Source organism: Drosophila navojoa, chromosome 4, assembly GCF_054131105.1.
Source record: "Drosophila navojoa isolate 15081-1374.11 chromosome 4, UAZ_NAV_1.0, whole genome shotgun sequence".
Lineage (NCBI taxonomy): Eukaryota > Metazoa > Arthropoda > Insecta > Diptera > Drosophilidae > Drosophila > Drosophila navojoa.
Genome location: NC_142892.1, coordinates 15,940,883 through 15,965,836, shown reverse-complemented (window position 1 = coordinate 15,965,836; position 24,954 = coordinate 15,940,883). Strand labels below are relative to the sequence as shown.

Genomic DNA, 24,954 nt, shown 5'->3' with positions numbered 1-24,954 from the left:
GAATTAAACGATATTACTAATCAATTCAAATGATAGGCTAAACAGCTGGAACAGCACTTAACTTTCAGGCGGCAAAAACAGTTTGTAAACAAAGCGAAAACATATTTTCGTCATACGGTTTCCAATGCCAATGCCAACTCAAGCAGCGTAACGTGCTACAAAAACGACAACCAGTAGCCATCTTAGCCAATGTGAGCAGCAACTGGTGTTGCATTACCATCGCAGCTCGCTAACACTCCAATTTCCTCACGCACTCTCACCAACAAAACAATCAACAACTGCTGCAGGTGCCAACGACAGATACACGTCTTCAGTCCCGCTCAAATTGTATTGGGATTAAGGCTATAGCCGGTATTTTACGCTAGACAGTAACGGACTTTCTGTATTATTTTCAATATGCAGGATGATGAAATTATCTTTTGCCACCAGCTGGGAAGAGGTAAGTGTAAATTAATTAATTAAAAAATCTATCTGTAAAGCCAGTCTTATTGCACAAATTTTGATAGTAAAGAGTATTATCACTTCGACTCGCAATTCTGTTCTGTTCTGTCTACTTTTTAACAAGTACAATATATCACATAGTGTATGTATGTATATAATGAGGGTACGTAGCGATGATTGTACAGTAATTGTACTCAAGCTCGAAGCTTACTTTGAGTCTTCTTTTTTGATTTGGGCGCCACTTTTTCACCTTTTTATTGCTCTCTCTTTTCTGGCGCTCTGCTGGCATACGAAATAAGTACATTTGATTTAATGTTCAATGATTGTAAATTAATGGTTTTCTTCGAAGTAACAATTTGCATTGTAATTGATCTGGTTAAATTGCATACAAAACTGATCTTACTTGACCATTGACCGTTGCCCGTCGTGCATTCAGTTCGAGCTTATGTCAAGGGTATTTGGCTGCTTCAACTGTGATCGTTAATTTGATTTTATTTTTGAAATTTGCTTTCGCAATGCTTAAGTTGGGCTTCGCTTGACACGATGTCTCCTCATTAATATACTTAGGTATGTATGTAAAAGTTGCATACATACAGACGTGCCTAGACATACATATGTATTGTGCATATGTATGTTTTGTGCAAGCGCGCTTGTGACGTAGACGCCAGCTCGGCTGTTGCCGGCACTACGCCGCTGCCACTGCTGGGACGGTCGGCATCAGCGTATTGGCATCGTTTTTAACGAAGTGACAATGAAATTTCATTCAAACACGTTTCACGCCTGCTAGCGATCGGTCAAACGGATACCCGACGCGAGCGCGCTGCCTGTTCAAAACAAAACGGCGAAATCAAAGCTAACAGTTTTTGGTTTTTGTGTTTTTGTTTTTCTTTTTGAGAGCATTTACCTTTCTGGCTTTCGGGCTGGCAACAATGTAAATACACAAACTTACAAAGCAGCTAATGTTTGAGAATAACTAACTGAATGACTGTTATGCTATGCCCAGTGCAAAAAACTCGTTAAGATATTAAACACACACAAACGCGACGCATTTAAAATGAAAGTGCCCGCGCGCGACTCAAAATATTCGTTCAACTTGAAAATATTCAAATTACATAACGACAAAAAATCATCATCGTCAGCAACAACTACGCACGCCTCGCTGGCTGCCACGGCCAGTCCGCCAACGGCTCAAATGATCTCCACCAAAAAAAATTCATGGCGCGCTTCGTGGCGTGCGGCCATCGGAGTTAGTAATAAAAACAAATCCGGCCACAACAACAAAAATACAGTTCACCATAATAATAACAATAATGTTAATGTTAATATTAATGATGACAACTCGAACGAGATCTGTTCAAGTGAATCATGCACACAGCCCGCCAAGCACATCCCTAATATTGATGATTTGATGTGTAAGTAACGCGCCATTCAAAGTCGAATAAATATACATACATATACATATGTATGTACATTATGGAATAACACAAAGCATCTGATCCATATCAAAGCTCAATTTGTGTTTTGTACCCTACAAAACTGATAAGAACGAGAGCAGATTTTGTTATCGTTGGCAGACGCAAAAACAGTTTGGAATCAAGTATACAAATTAAGAAGGTCTTCTTGGTCACATAATGAAAATTCAACAGCAATCTCAGCTCATCGAATGATTTGGTTTAAGTGCCGCCAATTTTAGCAATGTGGCAACCTTGTTTTCGCTAAGATGATAATAGTTAAATGAAAGCGTAGTTAAGTTGTTCGCTCTTTTCCACTCTTCACTCTCCCACTTCACTCATTACTAATACTTGTAAAGTAGATAAACTTAAGACCACTCTCTACGCTCTTTGGGGAATCAGCTGATATTGCATTTGAACGATGACTTTTGACAAACTTTTTCAAGTTTGTTTATTAAAGTCAACTTTATGATATTTCTATTTCTGATATTTGGACATAAAACACCATAATTGCACATACATACATACATACATATGTAATAAAAATGATTGTGATTAGATAGCAAAAGTGGTTAACTTTGTGACAATGTAAGCGAGGCAGAGGCCTGCGGTCATTTTAGAACTTCTTAGCTGGCCGATAACCAGGCGCCGCATAAAATAGTAGATAAGCATGCATCGATCGCTCTCTCGCTCTTTCTCTCTGTTTTGGAGAGTGCGTCGCACATGTGTTTCCGAACTGCCAATATATTCAACACCAGTTACTTTACTCGTAATATATAATCTAAACAGTTGCCCGTCGGAGTTAATAGCGTACTGGTTGAAATTAAACATGCTGTCGTAGCCTATTGGCACGCGTTAGACATACCCACTAAAGCCGTGAAATAGTGAATATTCGCCCCTGACAATTTACCTTTAAGCAATGACTGAATTATTGGACTTTACGTCGATCTTTGATCTCATCATCAAAAGCGGTACGTGGGTGATACCAACTGATATTAAGCACATGTTATGGAACCATTCTTGTTGAAGCATTGTCGCTATTGCTCATAAAATCAATTCAATATGATAAACTGGAGTAGTCTATTAATTATCATTCAAGATGTTTGTTTTGTTTAATTTACATTTTGTATTGGTTGTTTGATAACATTTTCCAAGATTAGATTACAGCTTTAGTGAGCAAGATAAGCGGTTTCAATAGCTTGTTTATAAAGGACTTTTATCTATGTATATTATTATTTATCTTTTTACTAAATTACAGTAGATATCAGATAATATGCTTCAGTTTTTGCTCAAATTGATAATTGAACATCAAATATCTTATTTGTTTAAAAGGAAGAAAGCATAAAATGTTTGAAAATTTGACAACTAATTCATAATTCAGCAAACTAAATCCTTTTCGGCCGCTAAATTAATAATGTTAAAACAGAAAAAGATCTTGAAATGACCCCAAAGCAAAATTCAGGTGTTTGTGTATTAGTAGTAGCTCAGAAATCTCTAATTTTAAGAAGATTATGCCATCCCGAACATTGTTATATAAGTGCGTACAACATGCTCTACATATTCTGTATCTTAAGCTATTTTTACCATTTTTCCGTAATGCCCAATAATTATGAATTATCCATTATGTTAAACTGTTTTAGCAATGCCATGGTTTGGCATGGACATTGGCGGAACGCTCACAAAATTGGTATACTTCGAGCCAAAGGATATAACGCCCGATGAACAAGACTGCGAGGCGGGCATTTTACGTAATATCCGAAGGTATCTAACCAAAAACTCGGCGTATGGCAAAACGGGACATCGCGACACGCACTTGCAGGTAAGCTGTCAATTAAATTCGATTTCCTTTAGACACGTTTATCTATCTTGCTTGTATATGTTTATAGTTTATATGAGACAGTTGTATGGAGACAATACTTTGATTTGTTTTGCAACGCATTACTTGATTTATATACAAAAAGACTATTTCAATTTCTCTCCCCTCGATCAATGGCGATTACGTACCGAAAATGGAAACAAAATTGCATTAGCTTTGAGCGTTATGCATTATCTGGCGTGAATAGCGCGTGCAAGCAGCAGAGATCACCGGGTTTAGAGCCAGGTCGAATGATTCGCCTGCTGATTTCTAGTATTCGACAACGATCTATGGCAGTGAAGCTTCGTCAGACACGTCAATGGCACGAATTGTACCGTGAACCGGGCGTACATTTCAGATAGGAAATTAGAGTATACTTATATATATATATCGAAGGAATTATTTAGTTATACTGATAAAAAGTTCAGAAACTGTTGCCAAGGCCCTTAGAAATATAGATATCTGAACTTACAACTTTTTCTCAATTATATATGAATTTCTTTTAGTTATAAAGATTCTAATTTTGTAAAAACAAAGTATGCATATCATAGTAAGAATTAGCTCTTTTCTATGGCAAGGGACTTATGTAGTAAAGTATATTAAGTAACATAAAATATATATAAGTAGATATATCATTCTTTACAATTTGCTCTTAAATAGAAATATATTTGTTTTAGTAAGTAATCCTTGAATCTACCAGAGAAATATAAATATCACTAAACTCAATTCGAGTTGGCTGTTAAAAGGCCAAATGAACAGCACTGTCCGGAACTCGAATTGTATGCACGCCGCAGTCGTTGACGACAAGTTTACGTAGAGCATTCATTGACTTTTGACTTCCTGTTGTGCGTTTTCTATATTTTAAATGGTTATCGGCTTATTTACGTCGCTAATTACGCTCAACGCTTGTCGCCGAAGAATTCCCTGTCTCGTAAACTTTGGCTGTTCACGTGCGCTTATAGTAAATTGTAATAAGGAGCTGGCCTAGCTAAATCTTGCCTATGATTAAGCTTTGCACCTGAGCAGGGGCCATTGATTTATGTACATGGAAATGTATTGAGCTGAAATGATTTGTGAATTTCTCATTGCAGATGGACAATGTGGAGATTCGAAAGCGACGGGGCTCTCTCCATTTCATCCGCTTTCAGACCACAGACATGGGCAACTTTCTGTCGCTGGCCAAGCAGAAGGGCATGGCCGAGCTGGTGACCACGGTCTGTGCCACCGGCGGCGGTGCGTTCAAGTTTGAGAAGGACTTTCGAGATCAGGTCAACATGAAGCTGGCCAAATTCGATGAGCTGGACACCCTCATTAAGGGCATACTCTTTGCGGACATGCACAATGCTACTGAATGCTATTACTACGAGAATGCCAGAGAAATTACGTAGGTATTCCAATCAGCTGTTATAGGCGATTTTCGTTTTAACTTTCCTTTCACCTGCAGTAAGACCGAAAAGCGTGCCTTTAATTTCTCACAACCATTTCCCTTCATCCTGGTGAATGTCGGCTCTGGCGTATCCATTCTGGCCGTCTACGGCCCAGACAACTACAAACGCATTTCTGGCACTAGGTAAGCAGTCTATAAGGCCAACAATCTCTATATAAACTGACTAAAATCTATTATTTTTTTGCAGTTTGGGAGGTGGTACATTCCTAGGCTTGTGCTGCCTGCTCACTGGCTGCACAACATTCGAAGAAGCAATTCAATTGGCCACGAAGGGTGACAATCGAAAGGTGGATAAACTGGTCAAGGACATCTACGGAGGTGACTACAGTCGATTTGGCTTGACAGGAGATTTAGTGGCCTCTAGGTAGGCAATCGATGAAATACTATTCTATAGATTAGATAAACATTTCTGCGTCTTCACTGTAGCTTTGGCCAGATGCATATAAACGAAAAACGCTGCTCGGTATCCAGGGAGGATCTCGCGAATGCTACGCTAGTTACAATTACCAACAACATTGGCTCTATTAGCGCGAATGTGCGCTCTCAACGAAAAGATCGACAAAGTGAGTCGAGCTGTCTCCGATGTGGGATTACCTATTTACATTTTCTGTTGCTAACTTTTAGGTCGTCTTCGTGGGCAACTTTCTGCGCGTGAATCCCATTTCGATGAAATTGCTTGCCTACGCCATGGAGTTCTGGTCGAATGGCACCATGAAGGGTCTGTTTTTAGAGCACGAGGGCTACTTCGGTGCCTTGGGTTGCCTGCTGCAGTTCAATGGGGAGCTGGCTGCAGCGCTCAACGAAAGTCTGGATCACTCGCCGCCGCCGCCAAACACAACGCCGCAACAAGTGCCGCGGAGCCGTCCAAAGAAAGTACAGCAACCGCCGCAGATAAGCCAAATGATAGCACAACCAGATAGTCGTTTCGTTTGAATTGAATATCAAATACTGTATCATATAAATAACCTATGCATCTGAGAAAAATTAATATTGAAACTGAACAAATGGGTTTTGACAAACGGATGCAGTTGGGCGCATTTTCTCGCTATTAACGATATTTTTCGCACTTGGATTAAGATTACACTCGTAGATGATGCACAAATTGTAATTGTGTGAATGGAACAATATTGATGAAATTTGTAATTAATAACTGAATTGATGAAGTGCCTGTTAAAACGCAACAAAATTAAGGCTTCAATTTATGATAAATAACTGTTATAATAATATGAACAATTGAAGGCCAGCAGTAAATTTTCGCACGTTATTATTGGACGTCAGGTAGCTCTAGAGATTTGTTTTCTAAAACCATAAATTTAAGCACACATACTATATATGAAAGTATTACGATATACTTGAACGCATAAAATATATTCTCTTAAATTTGATATGACAAATGTAATCCCATCTCAAACTACTTGAGAGAGGAAATCAAGAAATTGCTCATAAAACAATACCACTGCATGCATATGCAATGTTACAGTTAAGTTTTTTTTTACCTTAATACAATTTTGTTTATGTGAAAAATAGAGATATGTTTTCAGTGAATTTTAAGGTATCTTTGTTTAACTTAAGTTTGTGGTCTATTATTGTAAGATTTTACCTTGTCTTCTATTACATTAAGCTGGTCAATGCAAATTGTTAATCGAAATTTTATCTCAATCCGGATTCTCTAAGCTGAAAGTCAAAGTGCAAATGCTAATAAAATATAAATAATCAACTGGGTAAACAACAACGTAACACGTTTATTGATCTAAATGCGTTCATCCACATGGGCAACTACTTAATTTTATTGTAAGACTAGAACTGTGTTTCATTATCTTATGCTATCAAGAAAATCACTGTAATCCCGTTGGACTGCATAGTTCGTGCCAAAGTCGAAGACGCGCAAGTTGTGATCCGTGGCCACGAACAAGTATTGGCTATCACAGGCCAGGCTATAGACCGGCGAAGTTCTGTACTGTTGCCGTCCAGTGTTGCGGCCCGGAAAGTACAGCTGTATATATTTGCCAGGCACCCGTATATCGTAAAGATTAACACGACTGTGATGCTTTGCGCCGCACAGCACGGCATAGAGTCCGTCATATTCGAGACAGTAGATAGATGAGTCAAAGGGATCCTCCCATATGGAAACATCACGATCCGTGCGACGATCAAACATGCGAAATGTGGTATCAAAGTTGGCAGTAAATATCACTTGATCGTCCTTTAGCTTTAGATCGTAAATGGAAATGGTATTTGAGTTGAACACAAGCTCTTCGCCGCTGGAAAATAGAGTATATATAAGAGAAAATGTATGATATATATAGGACAGGATGACCTACCTCTCCACGTGAATGGCGCGCAATGCCCTGCGGCCTGTATCCGTGTATAAGCCTCCATAGAGCCACTGTCCATCGTTGCTTAGCTTCATAGACTTAAACGAATGCTCCAGCCGCATAAACAGATCAAAATGCGATAATCCAAACTCTTTGGAACGTTTCCACAGCTTACAGCAGTTGTCTGTGCTGGTCGCGTAAACATCGTCCACAAAGTCCACACAATACAAATACTCTTTGGCATGATGCATTGGCTCCTCAGTAATATCATCGGCATCCTTCACGAAGCAGGTGCCACACACTCGTCCGGCAAAGATGGTGTCCTGCTTCTTTACAAAGTCCGATATATCCGATAAGGTGTGTGTGCTGATCTCCTCCTCGTAGCGTCGCAGCAGTGCTTCGGGACCAGCCCGACGATATTTGCGCAAATAATTCGCGTGTGTTATATACAATGCGTCCGAGTCCAACCAAAGCTTCGAGGCGAACATCTGCGCATGGTGGTAATAATGTCGTTCCACATAGACACCTTTAAGCCAATTTCTAGCTATTTGTAAACGCCGCAGATAACTTAGTTGTGTTGGATTCCTGGAAAACACAATAAGCAATCCAATTCGAACTTGATTTCCGTACCAAAAGCTATATTACCTTAGCTCCACACAAGGTTTATTTCTATGTCCACATAGTAGCAAATCCTTTGTCAGGGCATAGAATATGTTCTGATCGATGACTGCTTTAAGATAGTTGTTCGCCTCACACAAGATAATTAGTTCGCGTTCAGACAAATATTTAAAAATTCGCAAAAGGCAGTCGATGTTTAGATCTATGAGCTTCATTTTGTTGGTTTGAGTTGCTTAAATCATTGCCAACAGCATTAATTGACGTTGTTTGGTAATGCCTTGCATTTATAACTGTGTAATGGTTGGACGTGTAGTTGGTATTCTTCCCGGCTATGGACATCATACGCACAATAATAACTGGTAAACACGGGATTTAGTCAATTTTTCTTAAAAAGCACCTTCCTTCTGACCCTCTGTAGTCTGGTTCTTGCTAAATGCATAACAGCGACCAAATATTAACATTTTCTGTTATCAATAGTCAAATTTTGTATTCGATATATTTATGCGCAATGTATCGATAGACCGATAGTTGTCAAAAATCAACAAAATCGAAGCTACATTCAAACTTTTTAAATGCGTAACGGACAAGGAAGCTTTCTTAGATATAAATATATCTATATTTAAATATTTTCTTATTACTTTTTATATGGCTGCCTATCTTTTCACATGTACATAAGTTATTTATAAAGACTGTGCATAAAATGTTATTTAATAGGTGTGCTCCGCATCAATCACCCCCGCCATATAAACCCAATCAATTAAATGTCAGGTTGTGAAACCAGCCAAAAGACACGAGTGTTGTCTGTGCACATCAATGCGCTTAGAGTTATTTAGCACAGTCTTTCTCTAATTAGTGATAGAACTTTAGAGAGATACATCTGCGCTAAATACCAAAAATAAAGCACATGCCTCTGTCGTCTGCGATGCTAGCCGTTAACTAAGAGGAATTTTTTGCAATGATTTGCATAACTTGTTGATTCTTAAGCTAATTCACCTATTCAGTTCTTGAAAACCACCAATACAAAACTTAAATTTGATTGTAAACTAATAAATACAGATCTAGAATTACCCAGAAAATGTTCAGATTTTATATGCGCTTTAATTATCTTTAATTTTTTTCCTAAACATTCCAAAATATTATCTACAATGTTCTAGAAGTACAACCACACATAATTAAAAGTATTCTGACATTTTCAACTCAAGAGAGTTGTCGCTATCACATAGGCCATGGCGCCTACGTTACTCTCTGCAGGTTTAACGTTCTTACGAAATTCTCTCGCCAATTTTATAATACTATCTACATTCATACGTATGTGTGTGTATGTATGTATATATGTATGTGATGACTAAAGTACGTTTCTAGCTACGTAGAAGTTGGCACGTCGACACTACGTTGGGTCGCATATTGCGTCGTTAACTAAATACATAGTTAGTAAACATATTTGTTTTTAGGCAACTTGTATTAATGGAAATTTTGATAAAAAATATAGAAAATATTATTGTAATGCTTATTGCATGTTTACATTTGTATTTACGTCTTTTCTGGTATTTCACAAATTCAGTCAATTTCGTCTCGTTTGAATGGTGGTTGAATTAAATATTCAGGAGGGTTTTTTTTATGTCTAACTGGTTTCTTTTTTAAATAAAAAACCCCTTTCTATTACATTAAGCTCTGCATCTATATAACACTTCCTTTTTTACGAATATTTTTTAAGTATGTATGTGTCTGTATATTTTTCTTTGTTATAAATTGCTATAGTTTCAGATTCGCCTATACGAATTTCGAGAACATGTTCTCGTTTTTGATAGGGTATTATTATTATTCTTTTTTTTATGACATCATGTGAGATTCCATTAAAAAATAACTACTGATAAGGCTCTTATCAATAGATTAACTTTTCCCACGTGCTGAAACATTCGATATTCCCACAAAATTATACTTGGGCAATCAGCTAAATAGACAATGACTAGGAAAATATTATGTAGCCATATTAAAATAATGTGATATAATTAAGCAGGAATGACTATTAGGAAATGCTTTTCATTAGATAAGTAAATTAACAAATTTAACGTATGACGACAATCAAAATTGACTTTCATTAACTTAATATATTGTATTTGCATATCCCAAAATATTATTTTATTATGTAGTATTAAGGCAATAGTCGAAATATTCAGAGCCCCAACTATGATCGACTAAAAGCTTTATGGCAAAAACACATTCTGCGTATAGAAGTACATATAAAAATGTCTAAAAACTATTTGAAGTAAAAGATAAAATAGGTTTTTTTTTTTTCAAAGTGAGATCAAAGTTTTTATTCGTTTCATAATTTTTCACTTTTTTTTTTCTTTCTATCATTCATCATAATATGCGCAAAAATTAAAAAAAAAATTATATATATATATATATGTATTTATATAATAAATAACAATTTGCATTCATTGCCATTGTAAACATTGAAAATAATGCTTTCCATCAAATTGATCCAACAATTTACAGCAAAATATTAATTTATGTATTGTACATAAGTTTCTATTAGGAAGAATCAGTTGCAGTTGCAATAGTTACGAGGACGATTCGCATACGAATTTGGATTCTTACATATGAAGCAATTAAAAGGATTCTTCGAGTAGAGAACGGTCTAACAATTCGTTACTGTTTTGGAAGGCAGTGAGAGTGTTTATATAGTTACTAATTGTGTGTGATTTTGTTTTTTGTTTTTTGTGTACGTGTAAGGTGAGCGAGGCTACAAAGTCTTTTTTGAGTGCGAGTGTCGAAGGTGAGCATCACACCTTCGCGAAGGATGTTGACGTGAAGAGTGCGGCCGCCTTAGCCCTGGCTATCTTCGTAGAGCGCAGGTAATCAATGCGCCTCATGCAGAGAGAGGTCCACAGAATTGAATCTTGAATTCAATCAAGATCACGCGCCAGCGTGTACGAGAGAGCGAGCTTCCAGTGGCTTTTTGTGTGTCAGGCTTAGGTCAGCCCATATCCTCGTCAGCATCTGCATCGGTTTCACTTGAACTGCTCAGAGAACTGGAGCTGCTTGTTTGGGCCATTTGCAAAGTAGTGTGGGTATAGTCTAGCGGCTCCACACCGATGTCGTCGTCAAACTCATCTTCCGGCTTCTCACCAACCAGTGGGCAGACTTCACTCATGTCGCCCACCTCCATGCTCTCCTGACCATCCTGATCCTCTTCCACATCCCAATCGTCGGCAATTTGCACATTAACCGGCAGGTACAGATGGAACGGCTTCTGCTCTCGCAGCCAGGGCGTTAGGAAAATATGAGTTGCCGTCATGCGCTCAGTGTAATTCTTGCGCAGTAGCGAGAGCATTAACCAACGCACCGATTTGGATAACGACATTGGTATTTGGACATTGCCATGCCTGATTACCGTTATCAGATTGCAGTTGGCCTTCTCGTAGAAGGGATACTGGCCAACAAGCATTGTGTAGAGTATGACACCCAATGACCACATGTCCGCCGGCTTGCCCTGGTACGTGGGCTGCGGACACAGCAGTTCCGGTGCCGTGTACAGTGGGCAGCCGATCTTGTCGCTAAGTGTATCATCCTCACCGTCCAGTATCATGGAGCCCTCCAGCGATTCGTACTGCAATTTCGTTCTGTAATCATACAAAAAATAAATACATTCCAAATTAATGCTAATTCCATTTTATTTATTGCGCTCTGCGCTTGCAATCGCAGTCAAATGCAGAGTTGCATAATTTTCAAAATTGATGGTGTTGCCATTTACTATCGCATTACAAAAGACAGACACAGAGAGGGAGAGAGACACACGAATCGATTGGCATTGCGTTGGCGTTGGCATTAGCGTTGATGGCGTTGCCAGCCCTAGTGAACCGAACTTGCTGTGAGCGTATGTAATTGATATAACCACAAAGCCAAAGCGTGCACCCATCTCTGACAAAGCTGGCGACCCTAAACACCCAAGAGCGGTGACACCATGTTGACATTGGCCTACATTTTCATGCAAAAAAAAAAAAAAAAAACTAAAGAGAGGCAGAGAAACAAAGAGAGCGCTCGCTCAGCTTGGGCCTATTTGTAAGTGACACAGTGCAATGGCTGTGGCAACTCCACCTACGGCTTCAAAGTTGAAACAACAATGACAACAGATAATAAACATTGGAAAAAAAAAGTTAAAAGCTAAGATAATTAAGTGAGCGCCAAAAACTCAACAGTATTATTTTTTCGATTGTGCCATGAAACAAACAAACAAACATACACATACACGCAAGCGCACACACACACGAGCTGAAAAAACCTCGAGCTGACCCTGAGCAAAAATGAGCAACCAAAATTAAAATTGAGCGAGCCTTTTGCCATCAAACAAAATTACAATACAAACTGCGATCCATGCATGAGAGTAATTCAAAGAGAGAGCATGAGAGAGTGAGAGCAACGGGTAGTCTAGCTGTTACAACAAGCGACCTTGTTTGCTTATAGAAGAGGGAGGCGAGCATTGCGCAGCCTATTCATTTGAAGAGCGAACACGATTGCTCGCTCTCCCTCTCTCGCTCACGTTGATATTAACAAATTGTATTTTCCAAAAAGATACTCGGAGGAGAGGTGCGTTGAGTGTGGAGGAAGTCGATGTTAATACGTGCTGCTAATTTAAATGCTATTTAAATATCTATACGCGAACAGAAAATAATAATACATGAAAATACATACAGAAGATCAGAGTCAGGGCCGTAGCACAAATTGACCTTAAAGTTGAATGGGTGCGTGTGTGTGTGTGTGAGTTAGTATAGATGCATGTTATTTAGTTTGGGTATATGTAAATATTGAATATTTAATATACTAAGTCCACTCATCGATGTCTGAAAATCGAGTATTGATCATATTTGTTAAGTATTTCAATTGAATACGTAAATTAAATGCAATATTTACAATTTTTATGGCATATATTTTCGCAAAATAAGTCCATTCAACTCATTTTATATATGTATGTACCATTTATGTATATACCATATTTTGTTGTTTTGCATTCCACAATTGTGTATACTTTATTTCTCAATTGTTTTTTTAGATAATTAAGATTGACTCAAGTCTTTGAAATTAAAAATATTCGAGTGTACAGAAAACGGTTTACTTGGCTGAATAATTTATTTACTAGGTAAACATTATTCAGCTTATTATCTCAATAAAAAGTAAACAATAATAAAAGCTCTAAGGAATCTTTGCAATCTAATGAAATTGCCTAAACCCAATTAAGATAATAAATTTGTATATGATAGATGAAAGATTATGATAGTACGTACTTGATTAAAGCAACAAGCAAATGGACATATGTATATTAAACACTTGACGAATTTGATAAAGCTTACATTGTGAACAAAATAAATACGTTTGCAATATGTAAAAAAAAAAAAAAACAAGTTGGCAACATGAAAAGCGGAAAACGTCAATGCAATAAATTTGCTAATTGCATTGACAATGGAAACGTGAACACAATACAAACTATACAAAAAAAAGTTCAAAGCATTCAACAAGTATTGCTTCATTCGTAAGAACTATATACAGGCATATACACAAATATGTGTGTATAAATATATATATAGTTAACATAGAGACTAAGAGAATCAGATTTACGTACATACATACATATGCATGTGCCTCTCACAATCAACAGGTACAGCAGAGACGAATAGGTACGAAAAAAGAAAAGTTATTTTGCTCGCCACGAGTCAAGATTAAGAATTCATACATACGTACGTATATATATATCACATATATATACATACATATGTACATACAATTGCCTGACGTGTGCACTTCGTAAGTACAAAAAAACGAAATACAAAAAAAAATGAATTATTTTGCAAGCGCACAGTACAAATTTTGAAGGTGAGCCTAACATTTCGACGTGTACTGTACTCACGTATAAGCACTCACACTCAAAAAACACACACACATACGTCTAAATGAGTACAGAGTAGGAACCTCGCTGCGAGCATTTTGTACGCTCCAGATATATGTATGAGTGTGTATGTATGTATGTGTGTCTATACGCAGTTTTATGTGCTTGTGTTGCTGCTGTATTATCAGTATTTTGTGTACACGTACACTGTTGACCAAAATATTGAGCACGCCAAAACGTTTACATAAAAGAACGCAATATTCTATTCACAGCGATGTATTTCATCAGGTACAGTAATTTCCCAAAGCTAAATACACACACAGCAGCTATACATACATACATACACAGGCATATTGTGTCGCTGCTAGTTGATCTATTCGCTGTTGCTTTTTTTATTGCAACACTTCTTAAATGTTCAATGTTACCCACAACTGGCCGACACCGAACACAACAGCCACAACGTCAACGTCGGCCAATAACAAGAGCAACAATTGTGGCACCAATAACACCAACACACAAAAAACAACAACTGTTGCTCATAACGAGTTTTTATCGAATTGCAAAATAAAGATATGCAACCAGTACAGCGAGCAAATGTGTGCGAGGTGTGAATGTGTGTGTGAGTGTTGGTGTTGCCGATGTTATTGCTGTAGTGGAGTAGTGTCAGTTCACATGCGGGTGCCCGGGGTAGGGTCACTACCAATCGATTACGAAAGCCATCAACACACATATACACACATACATACATGTGTTGTATGTATGAATGTAAATACATCAGCTGCCAGAATTGGAACTAATCTTATATGTTCATATATGAACTCAATACAGTAGTGTCGCACAGCGAAATCAAATAAAAATTACACAGTGTTGCCAGATTTAGAAACGCAAAAAAACTAGTTCTAACAGCAAAAGTGGGTAAAAGAAAGCGAGAAAAGTAAGACAAATAAAAAGGAAATCTATGACAAGCTTAGAATTCAATCCTATCATTAATAAGCAAAGCTTAGAAATGAATTATAAATTATAATAATAATATTAAATTTATTATCATTATTATTAATTCACTCGGGCAATTTTAAACTTTGCTTTGTTCGCCTTGAAATATTTGTGAAACAATACAATAGCGATGATGCTGGCAATATTGAAATATCGATAGTAAATGCAGATAGAGAGGAACGAGGATCAACAGGTTAATAGTTCATGGCCATTGTTGTTGTTTCTATATTTTATACTAACCTCGCTTCGTCAATGAAGTAGAAGCGCTTCAGTTTGAGATCGCGCAGAATGATCCCGTTGCGATGGCACACCTGCACCGTCTGGCAGATCTGATGGAATATGGCGCGTGCCTCCTGCTCGCACAGACGCTTCTCATGGCGGATGTACGTGTGGAGGTTCTCATAGACATGCCGGGCGGGTGCGTTGATGATGTAGGTGCGATTCTTAGAGAGCGGCACCAGATCGTGGGCACTCCGAATCAGCTTATGGCCATAGATGGTGCTGCGACAGAGCTCATCGTCCTGTTCTAGCTGAAAATAGGCGCGTTGCACCTTGTCCAGCGGTTCATTGATGATCTTGCAGGGATACTGCCTGCCATTATAGACGTCCATGCATTGCAGGTTCGATGAGGTCAGGTCGATCAGATGGCGATATGAGGCGGGTGTTTTGGCCGCTGCTGCGGCCGAGATGTGATTGGGCTGGGCACTGATCACATAGCGGTTCTTGATCACTCTCACAGGCTGTTCCCCGCCTACTCCAAAGGCGCTAATGCTGCCGCCATTGATGTTGGTCTGCTCGGCAAAACTCAAAGCATGCAGCTCACAGACGCCGCCGGGAGTTCGGAGAATCTTCTCCCTAATTGTGCGCAGCATTTGCGCCTCCTTTGTGGGCGTGGACATGGCGGAAGGAGTGGACGTGGCTGATGTAAACACAGTCAATGCTGGCGTCACAGCTGCACTCGAAGCCGGCGAAGCGTCCATGTTGATGTTAGTGTTGTTGCTGCTGCCGCTGCTGCTGCTGCTCTCAGGAGTGGTCGCAAGCGCCGTTAGGAGACCGTTAACTATTTTGTTGCCATCCACACCATTCGTATTGTTGCTGCTGCTAACCATTTTGTTGTTTGTTGCTCTTGTTGGGGTTCCAAATGTTGTTTATGCACTGCTTGCCAGCTTTACAATTATCACAGTTCTTGCTATTTATTCACTTTACTAACTGCTATTTGACTTTAGCTCACGATTGGCATTTTCATTGTCTTTCCTGTGTTCGTTCGTTTCTCTGTTGTGTGTGTGTGCGCGCGTGTAAGTGCGAGTAATTTTATTTATTTATTTGTATTCTTTTTTGTGCTGACTTTAATTTCACTTGGTTGACGCAATACAGCACATTGCTTGCGAAATATTTATAATAAACGAATATAATTTCACGTAAGTTGTTGTAGTCGGCTGTTTGTCGATTTTAAAACAAATCGAACGATACAAAAATTCACTCGCACACGCGAAATGAAACGAAACGCGCCCGTCTGTCTGCTCTGCTCTCCGAAATATAAATGGTTGCAATCCTCATTTTCGTTTCGCTTATGTATGCTTCGCGTAGCTACGCTGCAAGAGGTTATGCGCTTCACAGAGAGATAACAAAACAAAACAACGTGACGTCACACACTCATACAACAAACAGCTTTCTTATCTGTGCCATAAGTAAACTGATGGAATTTGAACTCTAATTATTTTAACAAATGTAATATACTTATATATATATTTTAATGTATTGTCTATATGAATTATACTAAAAATTATATATCTATACAATGTAATTCATAATCTGTATTGTTCACTTCAGTTCATGTCTGATCTAGATTAAATAGTAAATATAAATTATTTGATAACTGAAAAATATTGGTGCGGTCTTCAATAATAAATAATACCTATAACTTTCTGCTTGTTTAGGGCGAATTTCCCTATTACTTTAAGTCTGTGACGTCAAGCTGTCTTCTACATTTATGCTCTTGCTTGAAGTCAACTGTACATCGCCTCTCGAAGTAGTAACCTTCAACGGCGAAGTGGAGCACGAGCAACAACCGGAATTGAAACATACCAGGGCTTCGTTTTCAATACTTGCATTGGTATGTGTGAGAAAGTTGGCGCTACTGCGACGTTATTTTCGAATACAATTGCGTGGAACGTTGAAATACAAGCGTTTGCCTTCACATTGCATGCCTGTACGCTTACGTTTATAATTAAATGTATACGGAAATATTCTATTGAGAATGAAACGTTGATTTTAGATGCCATATGCCAGCGTTTTATGGGTTTTCAATGCTTGAAAACTACCCCTATATGATATGAATGTGCACGCATACATACAACAATTATATATGTATACATACATACATATAGACATACTTATACAGTGAATACCGAAAGACGCTGACTGTAGCAGCTAGAGCAATCGCATGCGGTATGTGCATATGTATGTATGTATGCTTGTTTTTATGTGGGTATGTATGTAATGTACGTAGTAAATCAGCACATCTTTCATTTGCATTCCACAATGCACTTTCACTAAAGATGCTTCAAATTAATCAACCTATGAATCGACGTTGATTTATAACTATTGATATAAATATATGTATATGTATGTATGTATGTATACATACATATGCATACTTGAATGTGTGTACAAATGCCTGCAATAATTATTCGATGTGCTCGTCGCAGTTTATGATTTCGTTGAGCAGCTGCGACTCGAAAATAAAGATCATTGGCCTACACACAGGGAATTATGCCAGAGCACAGAGCAGATCAGAAACACAAAAATGCACATACACATGTATGCAATGCAGATGCATGTATGTATGTATACATCTGTATAAGTGCAGGTAAAGACAACTACAACTACAGGTAGATTTCCATTTTCCGAACTCCGCGTCTGCAGCAGCAACCCCTAAATTGTGAGGGATGGCTGTACATCCGAGGATGTTGCAGCTGTTGCAAGGTGATTTCCAAGTATACATACCTACATACAAACGTGCAACCGAAAAAACAGATGTATGCATTTGTGCATATGTGCATTCATCTGTCGATCTGAGTGCGAGGTGTGTTTGAAAAGTGTTAGTCCTTGATTATACTGTACTGAATGTGAAGCAAAACTAACTTAAAGGAGGACTAATACTATTTCTTATTTTAAGATAAGTCTCATATTGTCTTTTATAAGGCCTTGCACTAAAAAATGTTTAATTTATACATATTGATAGTTAGTGTAGGACATAGAACAATTGAATCCCACCTCGCACACTTATTGTTTGTACACTTAGGATTCATCGGCATCACATCGTCTTTGGTTCCTCTCCCCCATAACGTTGCGTTTTTTTTTTCTTGTGTGTTATTGTGAACAGCCGGCATCCTCAACTATCACCTTGTGCTGCTTCACTACACGAATCTGGCAGAGCAAAACTTGTCAATGGCATTGGTACAGGCGCGTAGACATGAATACTGTGTTTAGGGGCCATCATCACATCACAGCGCATAGCCGGAAGACCTCTAAAGAGTAAACTACAAACACAAATTTGATTTCTCTATTGAAATGAGTTTCGCTTTGCCTGAATTGCAACGGCCAATATTCAAATCGCGAAACACCGAAGCTATACGAAACATAATTCACTAAATATCTCTCACATGCTGTAGAAGCTGTAGCGTGCTCACATACACAGTTTTGTGTGTGTGTACATACATATGTATGTATTTGTGTCTGTGAGTACGCACGCTGTGAGCGTTAATTTTGAATTTAAATTCAAAATACAAATACGTTAAGCTCAGTGCCAACGGACACATGTGCTTGCTGTTGCGCTTGCGAAATAGCGCCAAACTGATTTCTTAGCTCTGTTTCTTTGCCGCTCCATCAAAAGTCATGCGTTCGAAACCCGTTTTTTTTTTCATTACTCGCTCATATTCTAGCCTCAGATTTTTGTTGTTGCCAAGCTCGTAAGCTCTCGTATAAAATGCTTTTGCTCTCGCTCTTCACACTCAGGCCTTGGTCTCGTGTGCGATATGCTCACAGGCACAAATTTTGGCGTGTGTGTGTGTGCGTGACCGTGTGCTTGAATGCGTGTGAAGTTTGAATGTATTGCATGCGTCACTTGGCTGCGTCATCGCAATGTGAACTTATGTTATGACGATGCTTTCGCGCTCTCCCTCTCTACACTTTGTCTGCCCAACACATTCACACTTTGATTTGGCAGCTCATTTCAATAGATAGTGCGAATCAGCGCTGCGACATTCCATTTCACGTTTTACAATCTCGCACGAAATGCAATAAGGTTCACGAACTATCTAAATGATTCAATAAATTGAGCAGATTTACGTGATGATAATTGAAAAACTGATTTAATAAATTTTAAATTGAAAATAAAATTAATTTAAAATAAATATTGATTAATTTTAAAATAAATTAGAATACCCACTATTGTAACTATATTGTACTACAATTTTCCTAATTGAATCTGTTTTTAATTTTGTAAATTTCTCCATATGTTTAATATACTAAAAAATATATATTTTTGTAAATTTAATAAATTTAAATATTGCAATATACTTTGAAAAATATCATTTTCTTGCAATACAAAGGGTTTTAATTAAATTTAAATACAAAATTAAAAAAAATCATATCGCTTAAGAACCTAGAGCACTTCATGTTTTGCTGAATATTTATCAACATATTTAATATATATATGTACATACATGTAGTACATATTCATGTTTTCTTAGTACTTGAGATAATTATTTCCCCAAATGTTTAATCCGGAAGAGTTATTACGCTGTATAGAAATTCTACTTGCATTACTCACGATTTGCCAGATATTTTTAAAAGTTTTAGACTGATGCGAGCGAAGCATTCATTCATTATAAGGCATACTTTTGGGGCTAGAGCTTTTGTTGGAAGAAGCTTATAATAATTTTAAATCTTTAACAAAGATTGGAGTTCCCAAAGGTCCTACAACTCGAACCGTGGGGTATGTAGCTTATTGAATTAAGAGTCCTCTAGAAATCAAAAACTGTACCAAATCAAATAAACTCTTATTGAAATATTGATGTTTACATAAATATTTAATAGGTAGATATATTTATACATTTATCAAACGATTCAAATATACTTTAATATAGCATCTTTAATATGTTGACATTATTGTTATTGTTATTTTTTGTATATATATATATTCATGTACACGTATAATGGATAGAAGAGAGAGTATATATGTAGGTATACAGATTTCAGAAGTGGGCGTGGTACACAACATTGGATGGGAAGGTACTCTATTAACAATTGTTACAGGCAGGGCTGGTCACATATACAGGAATAACATATACATTTATATATAGAGTTACATTAGTTTGTGTTCTTCTGACATATTTGTTCAACAAGCTTCATATATATGTATGTATATCATTTTCGATTGATGTAAATTGAATAACAGATCAATTATAGATACATATATATATATATATAATCGGGTTCTCATCGATTCATTTAATTTGGACTCTCTGCATTATCGTCGCATTCCTCGTCAACAATGGGCTTCTTATCGTTCACTTTTCGGCGGCCCAGGAAACGTTCGAGCACCGTATGCTTGGCCACATTCTTGGAAGCCTTGAAGGATCCCCAGTTGAGTTTGCCTGCCTCCGACGAGGTCATCAGTATGGAGTAAGTGGAACAGGCTTCGCCCTCCTTGCTGTGCCGAATGCCGTACAGGAAGTAGACGACCATGCCAATGGTAACCCAGACAAAGAAGCGCACCCAGGTCAACGCATCCAGATGGACCATCAGCATAATATTGCTGAAGATGCCCAGGGCCGGCACGAAGGGCACCAGCGGCACCTTGAAGTTCAAGCCGCGCGTGTTCTGATTGTGCACGGCCATGACGGCGACACAGGCGCTGGCCGCAAAGATGATGAAACCGTAGACGAGCAGAGCCCACCAGGTGCCGGAGTAGAGCTGCGCCCACGACACCTTCAGCTCCAGGCAGATGGCAAAGCTGAGCACAATGAAGAGCAGCACAGCCACCGAGACCACCGACCCAGGTGCGAAGCGACCGAGGAGCGGCTCCAGCCAGCGAAACTGCGGCTTCAGACGACCAGCCAGAGCGCCCTCAATCAGATCGCTTGTCGGCGATGCTGTATCGATGCTCGACTGCGAATCGGCATCCTCGTCGTTCTCCTCGTCCGGCGTGTCCGGCGCATAGACGGGATTGGGCGTGCCCACGTGGGTGAGCGGGCGATAGCGCAAAATGATGACACTGGCCGAGACAATGGTGTAGGCGAGCAGTGTGCCAATGGACATGAACTCCACCAGCTTGGCCAGGTCGAAGACCAAGGCCAGGGCAGCGCTCAGCAGGCCGGAGACAACCAGATTCAGCAGCGGCACCTGGGTGCTCTGGCTAATCCGCCCGAAGCAGCCGAAGAGCAGCCCGTCCGAGGCCATTGCGTACATGCAACGCGGCAGCGCATACAGCGAGCCCAGCAGTGTGGTCGTCATGCCGCAGAGTGCCCCAATGGAGATGATGTACTTGGCCCATGGCAGATGCAGCTGCCCAAAGGCCTCCGGCAGCGAGGCGGCCGGATTGATCTCGCTGATGGGTATCATGAGCGTGAGAGCCGCACTCACCAGTATATAGCCCACCGTGACGACGCAAAGGGACAGCACTGTAGCGATGGGTATGGAGACAGCTGGATTCTTGGCCTCCTCGCCGGACGTGGCTATCGAGTCGAAGCCAACGAACGCATAAAAGCAGGTGGCAGCCCCGGCAATCACGCCCCCAAAGCCATAGGGCAGAAAGCCGCCCTGCGCCTCGGACCAGTTGTTGGCATCGGCATACCAGAAGCCCACGCCAATCACCACCAGCATGACGCCGATGTTGACCAGGGTCAGCACGCTGTTGAAGACGGCCGTCGCCTTGACGCCGCTGCCCAGGGCCGCCGCATAGACGACGCAGACGAGGAAGGCCAGCACGTCCGGATACTGAGCCAGCCCCGGCTCATGCAGCCCGCCCATCAGCGACATGGTCGTATTGGCAATCCAGCCGCCCAACATGGAATCCACATAGCCGCTCCAGGCACGCGCCACCGAGGCGGCGCCCAGCATGTGCTCCAGCAGGATGTTCCAGCCGATGACAAAGGCCCAGAACTCACCGATCGATATATAGGTATAGACATAAGCCGATCCGGCCTTGGGCACGCGCGTGCCGAACTCCGCGTAGCAAAGCGCCGCCAGCATCGAAACAAATCCGGCGAGCACAAAGGACAAGATGATGCCAGGTCCGGCCATTTCCTTGGCCACGGTGCCAGTCAGCACGTAGATGCCAGCGCCCACCATGTGGCCAATGCCTAGATCGAATGTGGAATTGAAATTATCTACCTATATCTACATCTACAGATACCCAATAGATATGTATATACCCAATAGTGCGATATCGAAGGTGGTCAGGCAGCGCTTCAGTGGCGTCTCCATCACGTCCGCTGGCACCGGCTTGGTGCGGTTCATCTTCGTGCATATGCCGGACATGATGTGTCCCAAAATGGCACGCCTTGAGCTAGGCATTGTTGTGCAGATAAATTCCTCGATTTATATATATATTCGGAGTATATGGGAGTATATTTCTCTATTGTCGCCCTTCGACCATATGTCACGGAAAATTCATATACAAAATGCGCTCGTTCGTTTTCCGACTTGTTGCTATTTTAATTGACTGATTTTCGTTTATTTATATGGTTTATTCACTTTTTTACTTTTTCAATTTTATTTGTTTTCCTTAATTCTTTTTGATTGAATTTCGTTTTGCGGCTCCTGCGATGCGTTGCACTTGTTGTACACGAACAGCTGTCTCCGTATCGATTTTTCCTTGGAGCAATTACTAGCCGCCCCCGCGCCTCGCCCACTTTTTGGCTGCCCCATTTGCAGCATTGCCAACACTGCGAGTGACAAAGAGTGTTGGCAAACTTTTCGTGAAGCTTTTGAATTTGATCAAAATTAAACTTTTGTTTCTGATTGATTAATATTTATTTTATTTAAAACTCAATTTATAGAGAGCTTGAAGAGATTTGAAACTCAGCGGCTTGACAATTCAGCTGGCAGCTAAATTTAAACGAAAATTTTGGTAAAGTACCAGGCGAACAGAATGATGAGTAGGATACAAATATTAGTTGAAAATGCATTAGCTGCTGCACCGTCAGCCGTTGCTTGCTCATAAAAGTATGCCACAAATTATTTCAATTGCATAAAACGTTGCATACCTTTAGGCATAAAATATTTACTAAGGAAAAACGAAAAGAGTAAATGGACTTGCTTAAATTATTTTAGAAATATTATTCTTTAATAATTGATAAAAAATTATATTCTCTCTTATTTATTATTATTATTTATTATTATTGATTTTTTGTTTTTTTTTTTTTTTTCTATATCGTTAAAGTATTTCATCGGTGCTCTTGCTATAAAACCAACCTTAAAATTTCAACAGCCGTAAATTGCAAAAAGTTAAACAAGATTTTTTTATTAATTCTGTGTTTTGTGTTTATACTTATGCAAATTTTTGTGCTCGCATATGCAAAATACGAGTTTCGTTTAGTATTCAAAACTATAAAAAACAAAACTATCATAAATTCATGTTTTATATTCTAGCTACTTCTATTTCATATACCACCTGATTAGTTTGTGGTTCTGGCGCTTTGGCTTTTCCAGATGCTGCCAGTTCAGCATCAGCCGAAAACTATTTCCGGTTTTGAAGGCCGTTTCGCAAGCGACGACCACTAGCTGTAGACATAAAAGGAATATCTGGCAGCGTATGCCCCCCGGGTTGAATATATTTAATCCATTCCTCACATTGAAACATCATTTCCTTGAGTTTTTCTTTCAATCGGCCTTCAAGATTTAGGCGTATTGAACGTCTTCATTTGTAGCCATTTTAATTCATTGTTTATTTATTTTTTTGACTAGTTATAAATCAGCAAGAAATATTGATAGATAATAATTAAGTATATGTTAATATGTATAATTGAATACCTGCCCATAGGTTTACCATTAGCAGTCGAAGCCAACTGTTTTTCTATACATATATAAGTATATAGAAATATATAAATGTATGTATGTATGTATTTATACAAAGGTACTGAGCAATCAGCGAACGGCATCTAAATCGCCATGACCGCTTGCCGCCTGTCTTGTCTGTCACCACGAAGCACGAAGCGGACGCTGGGCATCCAAAAAAGTATGACTGCTAGTATTAATACCTGTTCGGGATGATCGGCCCGCACTGACTCTATAGTTGCATGACCAGCTCATCGGCGTGGCCGTTGTCGTTGTCGTTGTCGTTGCCGGGCCACGATTTCAGTTGCGACAATGACGGATTTTGGCATTTTGGCCCTAAAAATACATACAGAGGTGTTAGCCGTTTGACGTTGCGGATCTTTTGGCTGGAGTTGTCGCCGTTGCAGCGCCTCAGACCGGGTCAAGATGAAGACGACGTCGACGGCGGACGCTCGCCTCACGCGGCTGCAAAGCGCAAAAAATAGATATAAAAGAAAAAACTCTATTTCACTGCTTAAAGCAGACATTCTGATGCTCTGATAATAAACAAATTCCCATTTGTATAATATTTAAATGCATTCTTAGCATATCGATAGTAAGAATTGCAGCTATCGATATATTGCATATATGCAAACAAGCTGCCAATTTGAGTTGATTCTTATAAGCGAGCAGTTCTTATAAGAGTGCGGCATTAGGGCATGTGCAGTGCTGCCCATTTCTATGTGAAATTCGACATACTCAACTTTTCGGCACATGTCAAATGCTTGCACGAGGCGCGATCAAAAAGTAACGGACATTTTTGCCTGCAACTCGAGCTTATGCAAAAAAAGCAATGAAGACCTTTGAACAGTCATATGTGTGTGTGCAACTGCATGCTTGAGCGTTGC

At 39.4% G+C, this 24,954-nt stretch overlaps 4 protein-coding genes across 4 annotated transcripts; 1 reads left to right on the top strand and 3 right to left on the bottom strand.

Annotated features, from left to right (window-relative positions):
• Positions 1–1,197: 1,197 nt before the first annotated feature.
• On the top strand, positions 1,198–6,926 carry fbl (pantothenate kinase 3 fbl). The gene is given in 9 exon segments (XM_030388184.2): positions 1,198–1,853; positions 3,533–3,711; positions 4,839–5,131; positions 5,192–5,317; positions 5,382–5,558; positions 5,621–5,720; positions 5,722–5,757; positions 5,819–6,041; positions 6,044–6,926. Coding segments are annotated over 9 exon segments (1,563 nt in total). The 5' UTR covers positions 1,198–1,495; the 3' UTR covers positions 6,115–6,926.
• A 57-nt stretch (positions 6,927–6,983) lies between these two features.
• LOC115564178 (F-box/WD repeat-containing protein 4) lies at positions 6,984–8,588 on the bottom strand. Its single transcript, XM_030388190.2, has 3 exons — positions 8,155–8,588; positions 7,516–8,094; positions 6,984–7,455 (listed from the first exon to the last, which is right to left on the bottom strand). Exons 1-3 carry the CDS (start codon positions 8,340–8,342, stop codon positions 7,008–7,010), a joined length of 1,215 nt encoding a protein of 404 aa, XP_030244050.2. The 5' UTR covers positions 8,343–8,588; the 3' UTR covers positions 6,984–7,007.
• A 1,822-nt stretch (positions 8,589–10,410) lies between these two features.
• trbl (tribbles pseudokinase 2) lies at positions 10,411–16,609 on the bottom strand. Its single transcript, XM_030388160.2, has 2 exons — positions 15,245–16,609; positions 10,411–11,753 (listed from the first exon to the last, which is right to left on the bottom strand). The coding sequence occupies exons 1-2, from the start codon at positions 16,111–16,113 to the stop codon at positions 11,108–11,110; spliced, it is 1,515 nt and encodes a 504-aa protein (XP_030244020.1). The 5' UTR covers positions 16,114–16,609; the 3' UTR covers positions 10,411–11,107.
• Positions 16,610–20,078: 3,469 nt separating this feature from the next.
• LOC108651521 (cationic amino acid transporter 4) lies at positions 20,079–23,009 on the bottom strand. Its single transcript, XM_018101279.3, has 2 exons — positions 22,444–23,009; positions 20,079–22,371 (listed from the first exon to the last, which is right to left on the bottom strand). Exons 1-2 carry the CDS (start codon positions 22,583–22,585, stop codon positions 20,519–20,521), a joined length of 1,995 nt encoding a protein of 664 aa, XP_017956768.2. The 5' UTR covers positions 22,586–23,009; the 3' UTR covers positions 20,079–20,518.
• Between the last annotated feature and the right edge of the window lie 1,945 nt (positions 23,010–24,954).